The sequence below is a fragment of the Periplaneta americana genome, chromosome 7, assembly GCF_040183065.1.
Source record: "Periplaneta americana isolate PAMFEO1 chromosome 7, P.americana_PAMFEO1_priV1, whole genome shotgun sequence".
NCBI lineage: Eukaryota > Metazoa > Arthropoda > Insecta > Blattodea > Blattidae > Periplaneta > Periplaneta americana.
The window spans coordinates 8,005,001-8,024,865 of record NC_091123.1 but is presented as its reverse complement, the minus strand read 5'-3'; the positions used below and the strand labels follow the sequence as shown (position 1 = coordinate 8,024,865).

Below are 19,865 nucleotides of genomic sequence, written 5' to 3'. Positions count from 1 at the left end.
TCTGCTATTTCACTTTCAATTATTTTTACAGGAAGGAGAAAAATGCTGGCTTTGAATATATCAGCCAACTTTAAAAGAATTCATATTTATTCTTATCTTACAGTTATTTTCGAATACTGAATAAGTCAGTAAAGCAAGTAGAAAGTTTCAAATACTTGGGGTGTACTATAAGCAGTAACATGAGCTACTGCCAGGAAGTCAAAAGGAGGACAACAATGGCAAAGGAAGCTTTTAATAGAAAAAGGAACATCTTCTGCGGACCTCTGGAAATAGAACCAAGGAAGAGACTAGTGAAGTGCTTTGTGTGGAGTGTGGTATTCTATGGGGAAGAAACATGGACATTACAATGAAGTGAAGAGAAGAGACTAGAAGCATTTGAAATGTGGATATGGAGAAGAATGGAGCGTGTGAAATGGAGAGACAGAATAAGAAATGAAGTTGTGTTGGAAAGAGTGGGTGAAGAAAGAATGATGCTGAACTGATCAGGAAGAGAAAAAGAAATTGGGTTGGTCACTGGCTGAGGAGAAACTGCCTATTGAAGGATGCACTGGAAGGAATGGTGAACGGGAGAAGAGTTTGGGGTAGATGATGATGTCAGATGATAGACGACATTAAGTTATATGGATCATATGTGGAGACTAAGAGAAAAGCAGAAAATAGGAAAGATTGGAGAATGCTGGGTTTGCAGTGAAAGATCTGCCATTTGGCAGAACACTATATATATGAGGGGTTCACAACCAGAGTGGATCAAGTCCATCTGGAATAGTTCTCAGATATTGAGTCTTAAAGTTCCTGGCTCATGCTTAGCAACCTTCACCTTCCATAAGAAATGCTGCCCTCTGTGGAGTAACAAATGAGTTATGGACTTTGTTTGATATGGCAATGAATAAATCTAAGTTTTCTTCATCCGAGATTGTATTAATCCACAAACTGATCACTGGTGGACTTGGTCCACTCTGGTTGTGAGCCCCTCATATGTACGTACAGTTATTTATACCATTTTATGTACAGATCCAGAAAAAAAAAAAAATTCAAGTGTCCAAATGTTGTTTCTGTGTCTGTACTAAATTTACTAGAATACTTCAGAGTTTATCAATAATTTCTAAATGTTTACCAACAATTTCTAAATTAAAATACAATATAAGATAATGGGTTTTAGCCTGAAAAACAAAATAAAAGGTTTTGAAAACATATATATATATATATATATATATATATATATATATATCACAGTTTTAAATATTACTTTTCAGTTACAAATAGCAGAAATTGACAAAAAAATAACTTTAGCATTGGATTCAGAATTAAGAAATGTGTTTATTATGCAATTGGGTCAAAATCGTTTTTTTTTTAACAAAATTGCAGGTTTTGGAAACAAACCAATTGTAATAGAATATAATATTCACTACAAAACAGTCTTAAAAATGTCTCTGTAAAATAGAGCATAACAGAATCCATTTGGGAACGGTGCACACATTACAAAATGGTTCAATGTAAAATTCAATATATCTATATCAGTAATGTAGGATTATCTGTAGATATGTCTGAAGTACTCGGGATCAAGAGCTGTATGGTCAGGATTCTTTAGAGCAGGTTTTTTTTTGTAAAAGTTGAATACTATTGGCTGCATATGGTACGTGAGTTAAACATAAGTACAATTGAAATTAACTGAATATCAGCTGCTACGTGAACTCTACCAATGAATCACATCTGTAACTGTACATATTAATCTTTCCCTACGTCTCTGTCCCTGTACTGTCTATATAATGAGGATGAAAATACTGTACAGCATTCATGTTTCTATTACCAGAGGCATTCAAATGACAGCCAACTTCTGAATGAAATAATAATAATAATAATAATAATAATAATAATAATAATAATAACAGTAGTAGTAGTAATAATGAATATGACTTGCAGGACCACACTCGGCATACAGAGGCTTTCAAAGCATTACCTGTCACCCCTGTCGCGATCCCTGTCTCTTCTGTCCCTCTTTCGATCCCTGTCACCCCGATCTCGATCGCGGTCCCTGTCCCTGGAGCGGCTTCGTCTCCGCTTGCGATCACGGTCCCTGTCACGATCACGATCTCTGTCCCTGTCGCGCACTCGATCACGATCATCTCGCTCCACTTCTTCGATGTCTGGATCCTTTTCCTTGACACGTTCGCGGCTGCGACGACGTTTCCTGTCTCTCGAGCGGCTGAAACAAAATTTCACCACTTTCAGCACCAGCAATATGACTACAATAAATGCAGAAGTGCTAGCAGATATTTATGCAGTGCAATTCTTATCAATTATTATGGAAAAGAAAGTAACAAACAAAAATTGAAACACATCACAGAACAATACAGTGTTATCTACTTGCTCAAAGAAGTTGATTCTTTGGCCAAAAAGGATGATTAATTCTCTTCTAATAGACCACAGCTTTTTACTGACTATTCTACAAGTGTTAGACTCAATGTACCACAAGAAGATTTTCTTAGGAATCAGAAGGGTTTGCAGTGAAATGCCAGTTTTGAGACAGGCTAAATTCCTCAACGAGGGTTCATGTTATGAGCCTTTTTAATGCAATAAAACTAACTGGGTAACTAGATAATTTTAAGCAACTACTCAACTACATTATCCGACCAATCTAAGTACCCAAGAAGCTAGTTAATTAAATTAAACTGTATATGTACCTTCTGGACTTCCTACGCTTGTCCCTGTCTATCCTATCCCTATCCCTGCTTCGTGTGCGCCTCCTGTCCCTGTCAGGTCTATCCCTGTCAATACGGTCTCTATCTGGGTTGCCGCCCCTAGCTGACTCTCGTTCTCTCTCCAGTCGGTACCGCTCACGCTCCCTCTCATTGTCCTCACGCCCCGAGTGCTTGATGTTCACATCGGGGCCTCCCCTCCTTGTGCCTCCCAGTCCCCCACCTGCAAACCAGAACACATAATGACATCAGTCCAAGGAGAGGAATGCAATCATACATCCCTATAAATAACAATTCCATTCAAGTGAACGGTAGGTTCTGACTCTTTGGTAAAATGGCAAGAAATGTTTGCAAAACGAGTCAACTGAAGCAAACTTACAAACAAAATAAAATCATTTTTAACATATGTGTTGTACACTATTTTTAAACAGTCGTCTATCTGTGTTGATATGGAGACAATTCTCCCAACTTCTTCACTGCTGCATTTCCCTCATTATAATAGTGAAACTTTATCACATTAAAACCAAGTGATGGTATAGCTCAGTGGTAGAGCATTCAACTGTAGACCGAGAGACTTCTGGTTCAAATCTGGGTGAAGGCTATCTTTTTTTTTGTAATTGCAAAGGCCTGGATTTTGAATGCCTGAAAGTTAGTGTTGTAACACAGTACAGTTCAGGATCAGCAAACATTTCCTCTATTTCAGGCACAATCCTCATTGTCACTGGGTACTTTGTTATGGTCTGGTGAACATTAACTCTGAAATATATTCACTAATTCCTTCACAATGAACGCAAACAAAGGAAGATTACAGTATCCTCACAGCAGGTAACAAAATCTGTGCACGGTTTACACAGAAACAATTCTTTTGACTTGAAATACTATGTGCTTAGCAAAGTCTTTGAATTTCAAAGTAGTATAAACCAGACGTTTAATCTTACATATTCTTAGACACAACTAATGATGTATACTCAGTGTCATTAACTTTAAGGTCATCAAAATCCGGGCCTTGGTAATTACATTTAATTCTTGCTTGTTTCAAATATTTATCAATACAACATTGTTGAAGCAATTTATTTAATTTCTATGTTTCTTATCCAAAAACAATCATTTTTAAAAGTAGGCCTGCCAGTGTTTGAACTGCTTTATAGATCGGTTGCAATTGATGCCATGTGACATCTAGTGGGGAAACAATTGACAATCAGCACAAAAGTGTAAAAAATAATTTTCACAGTAGTGTTAAAAGTCTTTTCGCAGGCTACTATATAGTATAATTATCAATTTTTAACACTCTTATCTACCATTAAAAGATCTACAAATGTCTAAAAATATATTTCATTAGTGTCACATAGCTGACTTCTATTTTGTAACTTGGAGCATTCTTACCTTCACAAATGACCCAGATTCCAACTTATTTTATTTCTGTAGTTCATATAATTCCAGTTTATACTCGATTATATACAGTATACCGTCACTGTGCCTCCAAAATCCGCTATGTGTTTTTTAAAGATCTTGCAGGAGAAAGAAAAAAGCATCGTCACTTTTAATTCCTTCGATTTTCAATTCATAATTTCATCAGTTATCATGTAATGATGAAATTATACCGAAAGTAGCTTTGAAAATAAGTGGAATTAAAAGTGACGAGGCTTTTTTCTTTCTCCTAGAACATCTTTTTAAAAACACACAGCAGATTTTGAAGGCACAGCGACGATATATTCCTGAACTAACTAATTTTAACTGAATGTAGTATATTAGAATATCATGTTATTTTATTGCGAATGTAAAAGAGAAAGTGTAAAAGACAGAGCAGAATTTTTTCTATTAAAAATTGATGTGATAGTATCATTCCTATATGACATTCAGAGTATTAAATTGTTTTTACAAGATATTACGAGGATTAATTAGTTCAAAAATTACATTATATTGTTATACTGCTTGATTGTCTTGTACTACTCAAATTGCTATATTGTACACATGAATGCAATATATTAATACTAGAACAATCCACACCTAACTCAAAAATACTTATGCAATAACAGTGCAGTGGGTTTTCCATGTCGTCAAGGTGCATACACGAATAGTGAACAATAAGCAGGTATGAGGTGCATCTTATCAATAAGATGGTTATTGGAAAGTCCTCTCTTCTTGAAATGACATAAGAAGTTAATGCGCCCTCCATAAGTCAGGTAGGCAACCTAAGGAAGGGAATGGAAAAACCATTTACTTTATTCCAACCATCACAAAATTTTATTATTCAATTGTTAGGCTAACACCATTGTAGAAGCCTGTATGACTTCCACTGTAGAACAGAGAAGACTGCGAGAAAACAATTGTGTTAGGTATATCCAATGGGGGGGGGGGAAAATGTGGGTCAAGAAAATAACTGCAATGACAGCAGAATTCATTGCTGTGACAGGTGACAGTTATTCCAAAGTCATGGCACTTGCCTGTGCAAAACAAGTAAACCGGCAGGCAGGTAGGAATGTTTAAGAGTGGGGGTAGTCCTCTTTTCCTAGCAGAAGATGGTCAGAAAGAATAAGGGTGGAAAGTTTTGTAAAGTTATGACAGAAAACATAATTTAAGATAAAACAACTATGTCAGGCTAAGAGTTTACTAAAACCACCTCATGTATCTAATTCAGTTGGATAGAGAACCTGCAGTTCAATGAGTGAATAAAAGTATTTACTTGTTTATGCCAGAAAATACTACGAAATTTTCAGGTCTGGTACAGACCATGCATATGTTTTAACGTAATTGTAATATCTCATTAATAATGACAACTTTTATGAAAGTAGGAAGGCATAACTATGCAGAGAACCAGTCAAGACCAAAGAACAGATTGCCACAGTTTTTTTGGATTCACAGAGGAAAATGTGGAGTGGACTGCACCTTACTTTTTGGAAGAAAGTAATTAGACATGAAGAGGTGTCTTAACTAACGAACAGAATATTGAAATTTTTCTTAGATTTTTACTGATCCAGGCTATCAAATTGCTGTTGCTAGTTCACCTCAAAGCAGTAGATTATGCAAATCGAAGTTATCGTTTTCATAACTTACACTATTTTCTGATTGTGAGTCAGAATTCACACTGTGTGTGTATATATATATGTATGGCCAACAGTCTGAAGATAGGTTGCAACCTCAAAAGTGATACCAATAGGCATGCCAAATTTTTGTTAAAGGTGAGGTAATGACCTAATTCAGTATTACTGCAAAATTTACTCTGTTCCTATTGAAAATGAAGGAAAGAATGACCGTGTCCATGGTGATAATTCTCCTTTTTATCAGTTTTAATAAAAAGCAACACTGAAGAGAGTAGTAATCATGTATTACATAACATCTTAACAAAATTGTGACATTCATCATTTTTCCCGTGTACTCTTCATCTTTCAAATGAAAACTGAGGTTATGTAAGTCTCATAAACACTACTGATTGTTTTAAAATTTCATGGTCAACTTTAAGCAATCAGTGTTGATAAGAATCATGTAGTTTACACAGTTGAATAGGAAGTAGTTACTGAAGTTTATCCACTATTGACTTATAAGCACCAGTAAAAGATTATTCAAACAGAATTTTAAAAAACAGCTAGTACTTTTCAGTACGAACTGGAAGCAATTACTAGTACTAATATTTGATACTACTATAGTCCCATTGCTCTTATTTCTGGCAGCCAATCACGTTGCAGGTCGACTACATTTAAATGTGTGCGTCTTGTGATTCGCTGATGATGACGTTATGCATTTCCCAAGGCTCGATAAATACTTAATATAATCGCCCGCCATTTTGACTCTTTTGTTAGTGTTCACAGAAAGCACACGAGGACATTATTTGCTGAATTACAGTGCGTTTGATTTATTATCATAGGAGCTACGACATGATAATGTTTAACGGTGTGGCAAACAGATTCCTCGTCTAGTAGCTCGGCAACGAAAGAACAAAAATGGCGAACGATACTACCTACCTAGACTTTATAGAGCCTTCACTTCCTAAGACGTAAGCAAAGAGGAGTCACGCCGGGAATAACAGCATCGCAACTATAGTATCTACTTAATTTTTATTCTTTCTAAGTTGTGACATCGAATAATCCATCTGGTATAATATATAATGTTTAACGGTGTGGCAAACAGATTCCTCGTCTAGTAGCTCGGCAACGAAAGAACAAAAATGGCGAACGATACTACCTACCTAGACTTTATAGAGCCTTCACTTCCTAAGATGTAAGCAAAGAGGAGTCACGCCGGGAATAACAGCATCGCAACTATAATATCTACTTAATTTTTATTCTCTCTAAGTTGTGACATCGAATAATCCATCTGGTATAATATATAACAAAGAATAACGATAGATTTGAACATACCTAGTCTTCTGGGAAGCCATCCCTTCACAGTTCGAGCTCTCTCTACATCCACCAAGACACGCCGACCATCAATCTTCTTGCCATCGGCATGCTTGTAGGCAGCTGTAATGCAGAAGAGCCGATGAGATGTGACAGAAATGTTAGTTCGTCTCTCCAAACCTATATATACCAAGCCAACATTCCTTCTTACCTGTGCCAGCTCTCTGCTTGACTGCTGCATACTACAACAGTGACAGTAAGCATCAGCTGTGTTAAATATGCAACAGTCGAAGCTCAGGAATGATTGGTCAGGTATATAAATTGTCAGGCAATCTGTGTCTAGCACTTAAAATAAAACTGTAACCTTCTCCTGTGACTCACTCTGTGGGGTTTAAGGCCTCCTGGCTGCAGGGACGAATGCTGGAATGTAAGAGGAGAGAGCAGGATACATCACGGAAGGAAGAACAGAAATCCAATGGGAACTAAAATCTATTTTGTTACCAGAAATAGAGAAATAATGTCTGCATCATTACCTGTGCAATACCCACCCTTATTTTCTTCCAATGTCATGGATACATTTCATTTTCTTTCTTTTTGTAAACTCATACTTATGATACGGTTGTATATTCATCTTAAAACCACACACGAAAAAATTTGTATGGGCAATTTACCTTTTTAAGCTAGTCCATTTTTAAAACAGTGTGCCCACCGACAATAGTGAAAATGAATCATGCAAATTAAAAAACTGTGGTAACACACTGCTGTTGAGTACAATTATTATCAGAACCGTGTATACCTACCGATCCTTACTTACGCAACACGGTAAAGTGCAAATCTGTGATGCGGTATTTCTAGAGGAGTATCTCGCGTATCAGATGAGCCAAACGAACAGGTGAACGGATTCCTCCTTTGTTTTATTTACCTGGTGCGCCATTTTACTTACGTCACCACGCGCAATTCAACTCAAAAACCCACCCCTCTTAATCTACACCAAGCATACATACATGGGCTGCCAATTTACTGAGCAAATTTCTGATCAAATTTTATGCTGATTAAATTCCCTGCTAACAATTTTCAACATGCCCTTGCAATTAATGCCAAGAATGTACAAAAACAAAAGAAACCCTAATTTTATAATCCTGTGGCAGCCCCAAATTATTATTATTATTTTATTATTCAGGTTTGAAAACATGTATGCATCCACACACTCATCTATTTAGTCACGGCCCAGAATATTTAATTTTCTGACTAATTGTCAAATTGATACAATGTTATCAATGTACAAGAAGACAGCAGTTTGTCTGATGTAAGTGCAATTTGTATATTTTAATTTGTGCACAACTTTTAACGAAACTGTACCCATCGTATATTATGACAAATCAGCAAATAACTGTATTGTACCAGATTTAACCATACTTGTATTAAGTCTTACTGTTCTCTTACTTGCAGTTGCTTCTCGCAAATAAAATATTGTTTACCTAGTTCATAATTTATTTTTCTTTTAAATCCATTCCACCTCGAGAAAACTGTTCCATCCTTTTACTGTCTTATTTTTATAATTTGATTATTATTCGAACTATATGAATTTTATTATTTCATACTGTTGAATTCAAATAACGTTGAAATCCTAATACCTGTTGTTCTTGCCTGATCATGAACTGGTACACTCCTGCTTGGATGGCTAACAATTGCGAATGATGTTTAGTTAGGTAAAGAATCACATGGCCAAATGTAAACCCTGGGGAATCGCAACTAAATTTTATTTAGTGAAGTCAGCAAAGACCACTGCAATTTTTATCTTACTAGTATATAATTCTGGTTTGTTTTTATAATTTTGTTTGTTGGTTGGTAAATCGGTTTATAATATAATATTATGTTACATTATTTAAATGAAGGAGAGCAATACCATATTTACGCGATTATAATACTTATTTTTCTGACAAAACGTTGTCTTGAAAACTTGGGCGTGTATTGCATTCAATGGTGTATATTCGCACACAAACACTCACATTCTAATAAAATTTAAATTAACACCCTATTTATACTACGAGATACTTGCTGGGAAACTGCTGACAGAATCAGCCATTGCAGGTTCAACTTTCCTCAACTTTTATGCACTCTTCATTCGTAATTTCATGTCCATTTCTGACAATTATTATTACTACGAATATTATTTTTAACTATGGTAATGACTTTCTGACTTTTTTTTATTCTGAGATTTTATGTATAGAGCTTTCAAGAGTCGCATGTCTTTAAATAAACCAAAAGAATTTACCAATAATTACTGATGAAAGAGTGGCATAGCGTTAGTCATTGTCAATCAATGTCCTAACATCAGCACGGACCTGTTGAATGGAAGTTCCAGTTCTGATACTGCAAGTGAGGATGAATGCGATGTAGAGCTGAGGTAAGGTGCCCGTATAACCTGTCCCGATAATATTATTTTAATCTTGAATGGTTTTTGGTACAGGTGTGTATTATAGTAGTCAGTAATTTTTTCCTGGATTTTAGGTATATTATGTTCGAGTAAATATGGTATCTTTATTATTCCTGCTTGGAGTTAGGTTATTTAGTGATTTGGCGTGATGAGTCTGAGACCTCACCATGTTATTGCCTGATGGTCGCCTTACAGTTGGGAAAAATCTCGGGGGGGGGGGGGGGGAATCCTATCAATTAATAAGCCCACGAGAGACTTGAATCACATTCAAGAGTACCTCGAGATCAGTAGATGTTGCTAGTCGCTAGTGATAAACATTATTTCTATTTCTAACCACCATTTTAAGACTGTGCCTTAATTATGCATGTTCTCAGATGAGGGAATCTTCCCTTGGCTGATCGCCCTTCTAAGATATTAAAATATGTTTCACAGCCTCCCCCAGGAGTGACTTCTTAATGCCTTTTACTGAAACCCTACAAATAGTTTTTGGCTAATTACAGGTAGGACAGGATGGGGATAAAACAGGTTTTAATAAATCCACGAAAAAAGGACGTTAAAGCCTGGCACAAACTATAAAGTTCGCAAGGCACTGAGACCCAAATCCTGCACAATATCTCGTTATATGATAAGCTTTTCAACTCATACATACACAGATACAAGATATCTCAGTACCATTAAAACATAACGAAAACTTGTAGCACTGCATATGAACATGGAAGACAGTTGAAAGAATGTGTAAATTCGTCGAAGATTATCTGTCCACAAATAGCTAAGATAAATTAAAAACTTGTACGAAAATAAATTCACCCAAAAGTTGTTTAATATGACTAAGATGTGAGGCTACATGATATTGAGTAGTTTTTGTTGCCATGGTGCTTAAAATATTTTCGAAATATCAGTTTTGACTATTCTCATATTATAAAATACACTTTTTTTTTTCAGAAACCACAGTAGCTACGAACATACAGCAATTCCATACTTAGGAATTGGCTAATACAATTTTTATTGAGTGGAGGGGCAGTGTGGCTTCTATCTTGTGCAATACAGTTTACAGTGAAACCTGTCTTGTGGATACTACAATATCCAGCTGTTCTGTGTAGTCATTTTTTTATTTTAGCAAAGAAAGCACACATTTTATTCAATAGTCTAATTGAGTGTAAAGTAATAAACAGTGATGTACTTAAGAAATACAGCAAGTCTTAACTCATACCCTTATAAACTATCAAAACAATTATTCACTTTTTGACAACTGATGTATGAAATTAACGGAAAACTATTTTATGAAATGCAATATTTGGAGAGCTTCATTCTTACATGTTACATGACTGAAGGAAATAAAAAAATAATAAACTAAAAGCTGTAACATCAGTAACATAATTTCTCATGCACTGAAGCATAAACCACTGAAAACGTATTTTTGGAAACAAGGTGAAGCTTTAAGATCAGATGGTGTGTGGCAAAATATACCAACGACAATTTGATTAAACATGGTCTGCCTGCTGTGTACATAGTTTTCTTTTGACGAAATTTATTAACAGTTTCCTTGTCCGCCATCTTCGGATGAATCATATGGAAAACAAAATAGACTTTTCAAGAAACACTATCTTTATACTGGATATTTTAAGTTTCGTAGTTTTGCTTGAATATGTAGGGAATGTTATGTATAAAAACTGAAAAGTGAAGTACATCTTAATAATATAAATTCATATTTCACTGTGCTGAAAATGTAACACAGCTTCTTTTTAAATTAATATTTATGTAGTGTGTCATTGGGTAGGAGATACTGTTTTATTCAGGACATATTTGAGTCATCTAGAATCAACCTGCACTTTCTCCAAATTATGAAATATGGAATTAAGTTATGTTTCAGTGCAGATGTTTGCAGGGAATGTGATAAACTGCTCGTTTGGAGTCAAACTAGAAATTAGCTTAATAATAGTTATTAGAGGAGAAAAATTCGCTCCGGAACAGGGGATCGAACCCGGATCCTTGGTTCTATGTACCAAGCGCTCTAACCACTGAGATATGCCAAAGTTTAATCCACAGCACCGGATCGAATCTCCCTCCTCTAGTGTTTTTCCCTTACTCCATGTTCGACATGTATTAAGTCAACTGCCGTCAACTGCCGGTTAGTGCTTGGTATATAGAACCAAGGACCCGGGTTCGATCCCTGGTGCCATAGCAAATTTTTCTCCTCTAATAACCATTGTTACCGTAACAGATAAATTCTGTAGGAAGAAAAATTAATCTTTACGTATAGAAATTATCTGCCTTAACTTTAGTGGTAAAATCACTTTGTGGAATCTAACTGCACTAGTTTTCCGTCTTTTCTGACAAATCAGATTTTTGCATAAAGTGCAGTTTGATTGTAGGTGACTCATTTAATCCATCCTTTTCCTTTCTGAAAATGAGGGCACATACTAAATGCGAAATGGATGTTTCGATAATACTTTGAGGAAAATAAACTTCTGGTTACAAAAATGCAAATTGTGTGTCTCTACTGTTCTTAAACTATATCATGACTACATCACATGGTCTCTTACTCAGACGTCCCACATATCTCTTTCCTCCAGGCAGTTACTGCAGGATTTCCTTAGGAATCATTCTTTCATCCATTCTGTTGACATGTCCACTTCATTTACCAACTACTCTATCTTCAATTCTTCCGAGTTTCATTTTGGTCTCATTTCGTATAACCAGTGGTACCATCTCATTCTCATTTCTGCTGCAGCAATTCTAGAGGCATTGAATTTTCTGACTTTTCCTCGCTTCACTGCTATGAGATAATATAATCAGGGATGAAAGTACATGAATTTTGACCCTAGTGTGTTTCTGTATTGATGATGATCTCATAACTAAATTTTGTAGTACCTAAGGTTTCCCTCTGAAGGCTAGAACTTTAGATTTCTCGAAAGATATTTTCATGTCATAACCTTTTGCCATTTTATTAAGGTTGTGTAGTAGAGCAGTCTCAGAATTGACTAGCAATAGCTGATCACAAACAAAATTGTCGTATCTTACTTCAGTGTGTATGCTGCCATGCAGAAGTTCTCTCCAGTCCTTTATGAGCATTCATGTTTATTGTTACAGAACTAGGCCACCTTGTCGAAATCCTCTATTATAGATTTTCAGTTATTTACTTCATTACTGAAGATGTGTGGGGTCTCGTTAAATTCTTTCTTTCTCAATCAGGATTTTGAGAGTGAAAAATTCATCTGTGCCAGATCTCCCTTTACAGAATCCATTTTTTCTATCAATGATACTGGATATGTTGCTGGAAGAACAGAGAATCAGAAAACAGCAAGACCTTCAATTTTTTTTTATATAAATTGTCACTTCAAAAGATTGTGAATACTTTAAACATAATTATCTTGCTGAATCACCACAAAGATATCAGTGATGGAGATGTAGAGACAGTATGGTGGACTATGGCATATATGATGTATATATTTATACACTTGAAACAAAGCAAAAACTAAGTGAAGTGAAATTTCCATCAATGCTATTGTCCTTCATTAATATCTTTAAATCTCCTCCTCTGCTTTAATAATTGCAATGAGTTTCAGACAGGTTTCACTGATTACTTCTTTCACATAACATTTCAGGCAGAGATGGGTACAGTTTGACAAATATATTATCTTTCTCTAAACAAATTATGCAACTTTTACACCATACAAAACTCCTGCCCTCATCTAGATCTTGTTTGGTTCAATTAAAATATCTTTCTGGGAATGTCAAAAGTTTTCCAATTGCCCTGTTTCTTTTTCTTACATTTAAACTAATGTGATCGGGTGGAATAAAGCCTGTGAAAGGACCTCATCTAGAAAATAATAATAAATTACAAATTTTGTGCCAGGACAAATTAAAAAAAAAAAAAAAGAAGAACGTTAAGATAAAGGGAAACAACAACACAATCTGAGCCCTCTGCAATGGGTACTAATATTATAACTTTATGTCTTTTTGTATGTTGGGTCTTACCACACATACAAACCTATTTTAGCCAGCAATGTTTGGATTTTGCACACAAAGGGGGGGCACTAGTTGCCAGCGGCCCGCCATGCTGTACCAAGAACAAGATAAAAACCTGTATTAATATTCTCTCTGGCAAACTATGCTGGCTCATTAAGTGTTACATAAGCATTTCCAAAATCAAGTCTCCTTCTCAACATATATACATGTGTACTTAAAAAAAAGGGTGACACCAACTAAATGCTTGCTCCATCTTACTGGACATGGAATATGCTCAACTGTGGACAAGCCATAACAAATAATTCCACTATCGATGACCCAGTTAAGTTGTCAGAAGTTCCCAAGCAGTGGAAACAGATCTGGTTTGTCATGGGAAGCAGTGAAGGAAAAAAAACAAGAGAACAAATAATTGTGAAATGGTACATAAAATACAAATGCACAGACATGGGGGAAAAAGGCGACGAAAAAGTGCAGAGAGAGAGAGTGTTAGAAAAGTCTACTTAACTGCACACAATTTCCATAATGCATCTTGTTCCTTGCTGATCAAAGTAAATGCAAAGTAAAGCTTTAAAAAATTCAAGACGATCTCAATGAACAGATATAAAACGCACTGTGCAGCTAGTGTAATGACAAAGCCCTGCAAAACAAGGGTATCAAAAGCATCGAACAACAACCACAGGCAAGAACAAGCTTCCACAACTGATCAGATTCTGATAACTCTGATCCCTTAACTGGGCCATCAGTGGCTACCCGGCTGCTGCAAGTGTCCAGTGCTACTCACAATGCATGTCTCGCTCGTGCTCGTACTCGATGAACGCATACCCCCGAGGCTTGCCGTTCACCGTGTTGTGAGTCACCACAATCTGAAACATGTCATCATCATAATGTGTATCAAACTAAAATTTTAAAGAATGGGAAAAAGGAAAGAGTAGGAAAATTGCATAAATTAAAAAATTTTACAGTAAGAAAAAGAAGAATAAGAAAATTATGCTAAATTAAAATTTGAAAACAAAATTAAATTTCAGAACAAGAACGAAAGTGCATTAAATTAAAAGTTTGGATCAAAAAGAAATAGGATAAGACTGTGCCAAATTAAAATATTAGGAGAATAAAAAATTGCGCCAAATTAAGGGGACACACATAGCTTCGAGTACTGAAAAATTGGTAGAAGCCAATTTCGTTTTTTCAGCAATGACTAACTTCATAGCCTCGAAATTTTGTAAGCTCAATATACGCTATTTCTGCAATTGTACATTATTTTCAGATTTAGTTATATTTGTTACAGGTAATTAGCAATACAAAATGGCAGCTGCATTGAAATGTCGTTTATCTGATAATTTCCACAAATGTCAATATTTCTGAGTAATTCTTTTCTCTATTTATTCCTGAATTTTTTTTTAAATTGATTATTTTACGACGCTTTTTCAACTGCTATCGTCATATAGCATCTGAATGAGATGAAAGTGATGCCAGCGAAATGAATCTATTACAAAAAAAGAGTAATTAGAATAATAGTAGGTGCCAAATCTAGGGAATCGTGTAGGACTATTTAAAAAAAAACTACAAATAATGCCCATGGCTTGTCAGTATATCTTTTCATTAATAATCTTCCTCGTATGTAATCGTGAAAACTTTGTAACTAATTCAACAGTTCATAGCATAAATACACGTCAAAAAAATTACTTTCATACTCCATCGGCAAGTCTATCGTGCTATCAAAAAGGAGTGTGTTATATGGCAGTAAAAATTTTTAATAGCCTCCCTATCAATATAAAAAATGAAACTCAAAACATAAAATTATTTAAGACCAAATTAAAGAAGTACCTAATTTCTCATGCCTTCTATTCTGTAGGTGAATTCATGACATTCAATAACACTTCATGAAATTGATACTAAAACTTTGTGTTGTACTAGTAGACTATATTGTAAATCTTGTCTGTATATATTTCATCTAGACTGTGACTATAAATTAAGATTTTATAATAGTATTAAGTTTTTTCACTTGTTCCATATTCTAGCTGTAAGCATATATGAATACCATGGAATGTTAATAAATACAATACAATACAATACAATACAAGGGTCCAGCGCCAAAAGTTACCCACCATTTGCTCTTAATGGGTTGAAAAAAAAAACCTCAACCAGGTAACTTGTCCCAACTAGGATTTGAACCTGGGCCCACTCGTTTCATGGTCAGGAATGCTAACTTTTACTCCACAGCAGTAAAATTTATTCCTAAATGTTATATGAACAACATCACGTAAAATCTTTGAAATATTGAATATTAAAAATAAATTTTATTTCAATTTCTAAGGTCCAATTTTTTAAATGTTCACCTACACATATTGGGCCTTAGTGATGACCCAACTTGTAGGAAATGTGGGATGGAGGCTGTCATCACCTCACATTTTGCTGGATTGCCAGGTTTAAGCGAAATCAGGCATCATTATCTTGAAAAGTATATACAGGGATTTCAAGAAATTAAACCCAGTAACATTGCAAGGCTGGTGTTGCATTGAGGTCTTCTGGGTTCTTTTCCTGCTCATGGGGCACATAATAGGCCATTTTGTGCTATAGTTGAAATAGACACACTTAAATCAGAAGAAGAAGAAAAAGAAACAGTTGGATGCAAAATTTTACTGTTGTATCTTAAAAACTGTTCGAGCTATCAGGGAAACTGTGTTAATAAACACAAGTTAAGGGTGCAATTTTGTATTGCTAATTACCCTTAACGGAGATAGTTTCACTAAATCTGAAAATAGTATACAATTGCAGAAACAGTGTATGTTGAGCATATTAGATTTCAAGGTTACAGAATTATTCATTGCCGAGGGAAAAATATCGAATTTCACTCATTTTTCGGCACTCAAAGCTTATGTCCCTCCGTAAAATTTTAGAATAAACTTGGGAGTAACCAGTTGTTTGGACTAACTAGGCATAGAGGGCACAACCAAGTACACAACCCTCCAGGTGGACAACACGATCCTGATGGTGGAACTTAAACATAACTTTAAAATATTCCATACAGCAAAACTCAAAACACAATTATCATAAATTATTCTGCATAGCCCAATTTTGCATTAAAAGAAAAACCTTGAAGATGAAATAATATTTTAATGTTCAGGAATTTGTTGTATGACAATCTTCAGCTCTTTACCTTTTTTAAAACTTGAATGACACTTTTGTCCTACACTGTAACTTTTCGGTGAGAAAAAAATCATTGTGTTAGCATTATAAATTTTTGGTGTTATGTTACCTGACTGACTAGTTTAGATGTTATTTGCATCATTCTTTGAATCCTAGTGACTTCCAGTGCTATCTTCTGGTTTCTTGTGGTGGGGTGTGTTCATGATTGTATCGAAAAGGGTGTGTGTTCTGGAATTCAATTGATTGTTGAGGATGTGTTGTGGGTGTGTTTTTGTGTATTTGTAAATTTCGCATTGTTCTAGGGTATCGAGTTTCTGGTTTTTTGGTTGAATGTGGATTATTTTCATGTCAGTATCTATGTTGCTGTACTTATAGTCAGGGGCGGCTCGTCCTTATGTGCTACAGCACAATGATAATTTTTGCTGAAATAATGTACTTGTAATACCACAGTATCTGATCTGTCATTTGACAATTTCCCGTGGCTATGTTCATGACGCGTTATAGAGTGTCTAGTCTTTGCTCTTTGGTGCCTCAGGGGGTACGTTGTGCTACTCAAAACTCTACATGAGAATGTACACAATTAATGCGCATGTGCGAAGCTGGAATCACTGCTCTGATTGGCTATTTTTATGCGGCGAAGTGCTGTAGTCAGCTTCAGCACAACACAGCTTGGAGATTGCAAAAGTAAAGCGTAATGAAAGAATGCTTGTTTGTGGAAGAACTCGGAACTATGTACAATGTATTTGGTAATTCAAGTGTCCGACTGCTGCTGCCGTCTACCTTTTTTTTTAGGTTCCTACCGAATCAGTCATCAAGCGACAGAGAATGGAATCACAGAAAATTGAAGCCAAGGAAATATGTGATCGTATAATTCAGGAAACTACTTATCGTTTCCAGTCTTTAAGCTATCTAGACGCAACAAAATTGTTAAACAGCAAATTTTTTTGACAATTTTTCGCATTATTTTCCTGAATGCAAACTTGAAGTTGCTGTCAACAGCTATACTATACTGAACAAAAGTGTTAAATACACAACTTGGAGTTATATAGGGAAGACCCGACTTCCAAACTGTAGATGGCTGTTCAATTGTTACAATACATAGTCTCCAACAATTTACAGGATTCATTCTGTGAAGTAACGAAGTTGGTTACAACATAATGACCACTGCTGAGCCAGAAAGATGTTTTTCTTGCTTGAAACGCATAAAAACGTTTTTAAGGAACACTATGTCTCAGGATCGCCTCACTTTTCTTGCAATACTGTCAATAGAAAAGAGAATGATGTCCAAGATGGAGGGGTTTAACACCAGGGTAATTGACAAGTTCTGCAGTAGGAAGAAACTTCATATTTCGTCACTAGGCGAGTCTCAAATTAAGATAAATACATATAAGTGTATACAGTAGGCCGATATAGCGATTGTAGCACACTCATTATTTTGGCCACCAGCCACTACTGCTTATAGTTGGAGTTTGTGAGGTGTTCTAAGTAGGTCGAACTGCTGTGTGGTTTGGTTATGGCTGTGAGATGTTGCTGGAACTCATTAGGATTCAGAGGATGATGTAAATAACATCGAAACTAGTTAATCAGGTTTACATAACACCAAAAATTTATAATGTTAACACAGTGAAGTCATTATTTATGTATTTAAATAACTTAACAGTACATCAGTGATCATATATATATAAGTGTTAAAATAATGTATTGAATAATGAAGATTCTAGTTTATTTCAGTCCTAGGACATAAGAATAATGTTCCCAGGATTTCAACCAAGAATAACAGCATGCAAAGATAAAATAGGTGGAGTAATATGAAAGAAACGTAATACATTAGAGAGGTTCACTGAATACTGGTGCCTTGATGGTCTATTGAATTCAATACAACCAACTGTCACATATAATTCTGCTAAACATTTTTGAAAGGAAAGCTATGAGAGGGATACAGTACACGAAGGAGTAAATGAAAGAGAAGAACTAGAAATACGAGGGGTAATTGTGAGATAAATGATATAATGAAAGGAGGATAGTGTTAAGTTTGCAAAATGTCACCAATGTCAGTTGGTATGGACACATAGAAATAATAAGTAATGACTGAATCCCAAAATCATATTATTTGGCCAGATATACAGCACCAGGAAAAGAGAAAGACAGAAAAGATGGTTGCAGGATACAAGAATGGATCTTCAGAAAATGGGAGTTAGGAAGTGAAAGGCAAAGACAGTAAAAGAAGAAATACGGGAATAAATCATGAAGGCATCCAAGGCAAAATGCTTCAAAAGAACTCTCTGATATTCTGTTTTTCTCAGAGAGTTGTATTTCATTTCTAGGATGAGGCATAATTAAAGCAAATTTCATAAGCCCTTATAATAGAGTAACGGGTGACAAGGACAACAGACAGTATATTCTCCTCCAGCAGTAGTAGTAGCAGTAGTAGTAGTAGTAGTAGCAGTAGTAGTAGCAGCAGCAGTAGTAGCAGCAGTAGTAGTAGCAGCAGCAGTAGCAGTAGTAGTAGCAGTAGTAGTAGTAGCAGCAGCAGCAGTAGTAGTAGTAGTAGTAGCAGTAGCAGTAGTAGTAGCAGCAGCAGTAGCAGTAGTAGTAGCAGTAGTAGTAGTAGCAGTAGTAGTAGCAGCAGCAGCAGTAGTAGTAGTAGTACTGTTAGTGACTGGTAAATCCGACCCTAGAACTTGGAGAAGTTAGGGGTGAAAATTGCTCCCCATCCACCACACGCTTCAGTAGTGAGAGTCTGTCAGACTGTTTATGGTTGTCAGGTGGTCGGGTCCTCAGTCTTGCCTGCCTGCCTGCCTGTGTGTTGTACGTATTGAAAACATTTGGTCTGGTGATCTTTCGCTTTCGCGTTCTGTAATATATTACTAGCTCTTTAGTTTATTTTTTGTTAAAACAATTTACAATTTAGTTTAGTTAGTGTGTTCTTCTTTATAAAAAAAAAGGTAAAGGTATCCCCGTAACATGCCATGAAGGCACTTGGGGGGCATGGAGGTAGAGCCCGATGCTTTCCATGACCTCGACACTAGAATGAGGTGGTGTGGTCGGCACCACGCTCTGACCGCCTTTTACCCCCGGGAAAGACCCGGTACTAAATTTTATAGGAGGCTGAGTGAGCCTCGGGGCCGTTCTGAAAGTTTGGCAACGAGAAAAAATCCTGTCACCACCTGGGATCGAACCCCGGACCTTCCAGTCCGTAGCCAGCTGCTCTACCAACTGAGCTACCCGGCCGCCGTTCTTCTTTATAATTGTTTCAATTTTTTAGTTATAATAAATGTCGTC

General features: G+C 35.9%; 1 protein-coding gene across 1 annotated transcript in view; it reads right to left on the bottom strand.

The window, feature by feature from the left end:
* LOC138702855 (U1 small nuclear ribonucleoprotein 70 kDa-like) overlaps nt 1-19,865 on the bottom strand; it is a 29,290-nt gene that overhangs the window by 3,226 nt on the left and 6,199 nt on the right. The window contains exons 6-9 of the mRNA XM_069830204.1: nt 14,218-14,299; nt 7,052-7,153; nt 2,682-2,919; nt 1,958-2,203 (exon numbers count right to left, since the gene is read on the bottom strand). Of these exons, the coding sequence (XP_069686305.1) occupies nt 1,958-2,203; nt 2,682-2,919; nt 7,052-7,153; nt 14,218-14,299 (668 nt within the window). The remainder of the gene's footprint in view (nt 1-1,957; nt 2,204-2,681; nt 2,920-7,051; nt 7,154-14,217; nt 14,300-19,865) is intronic.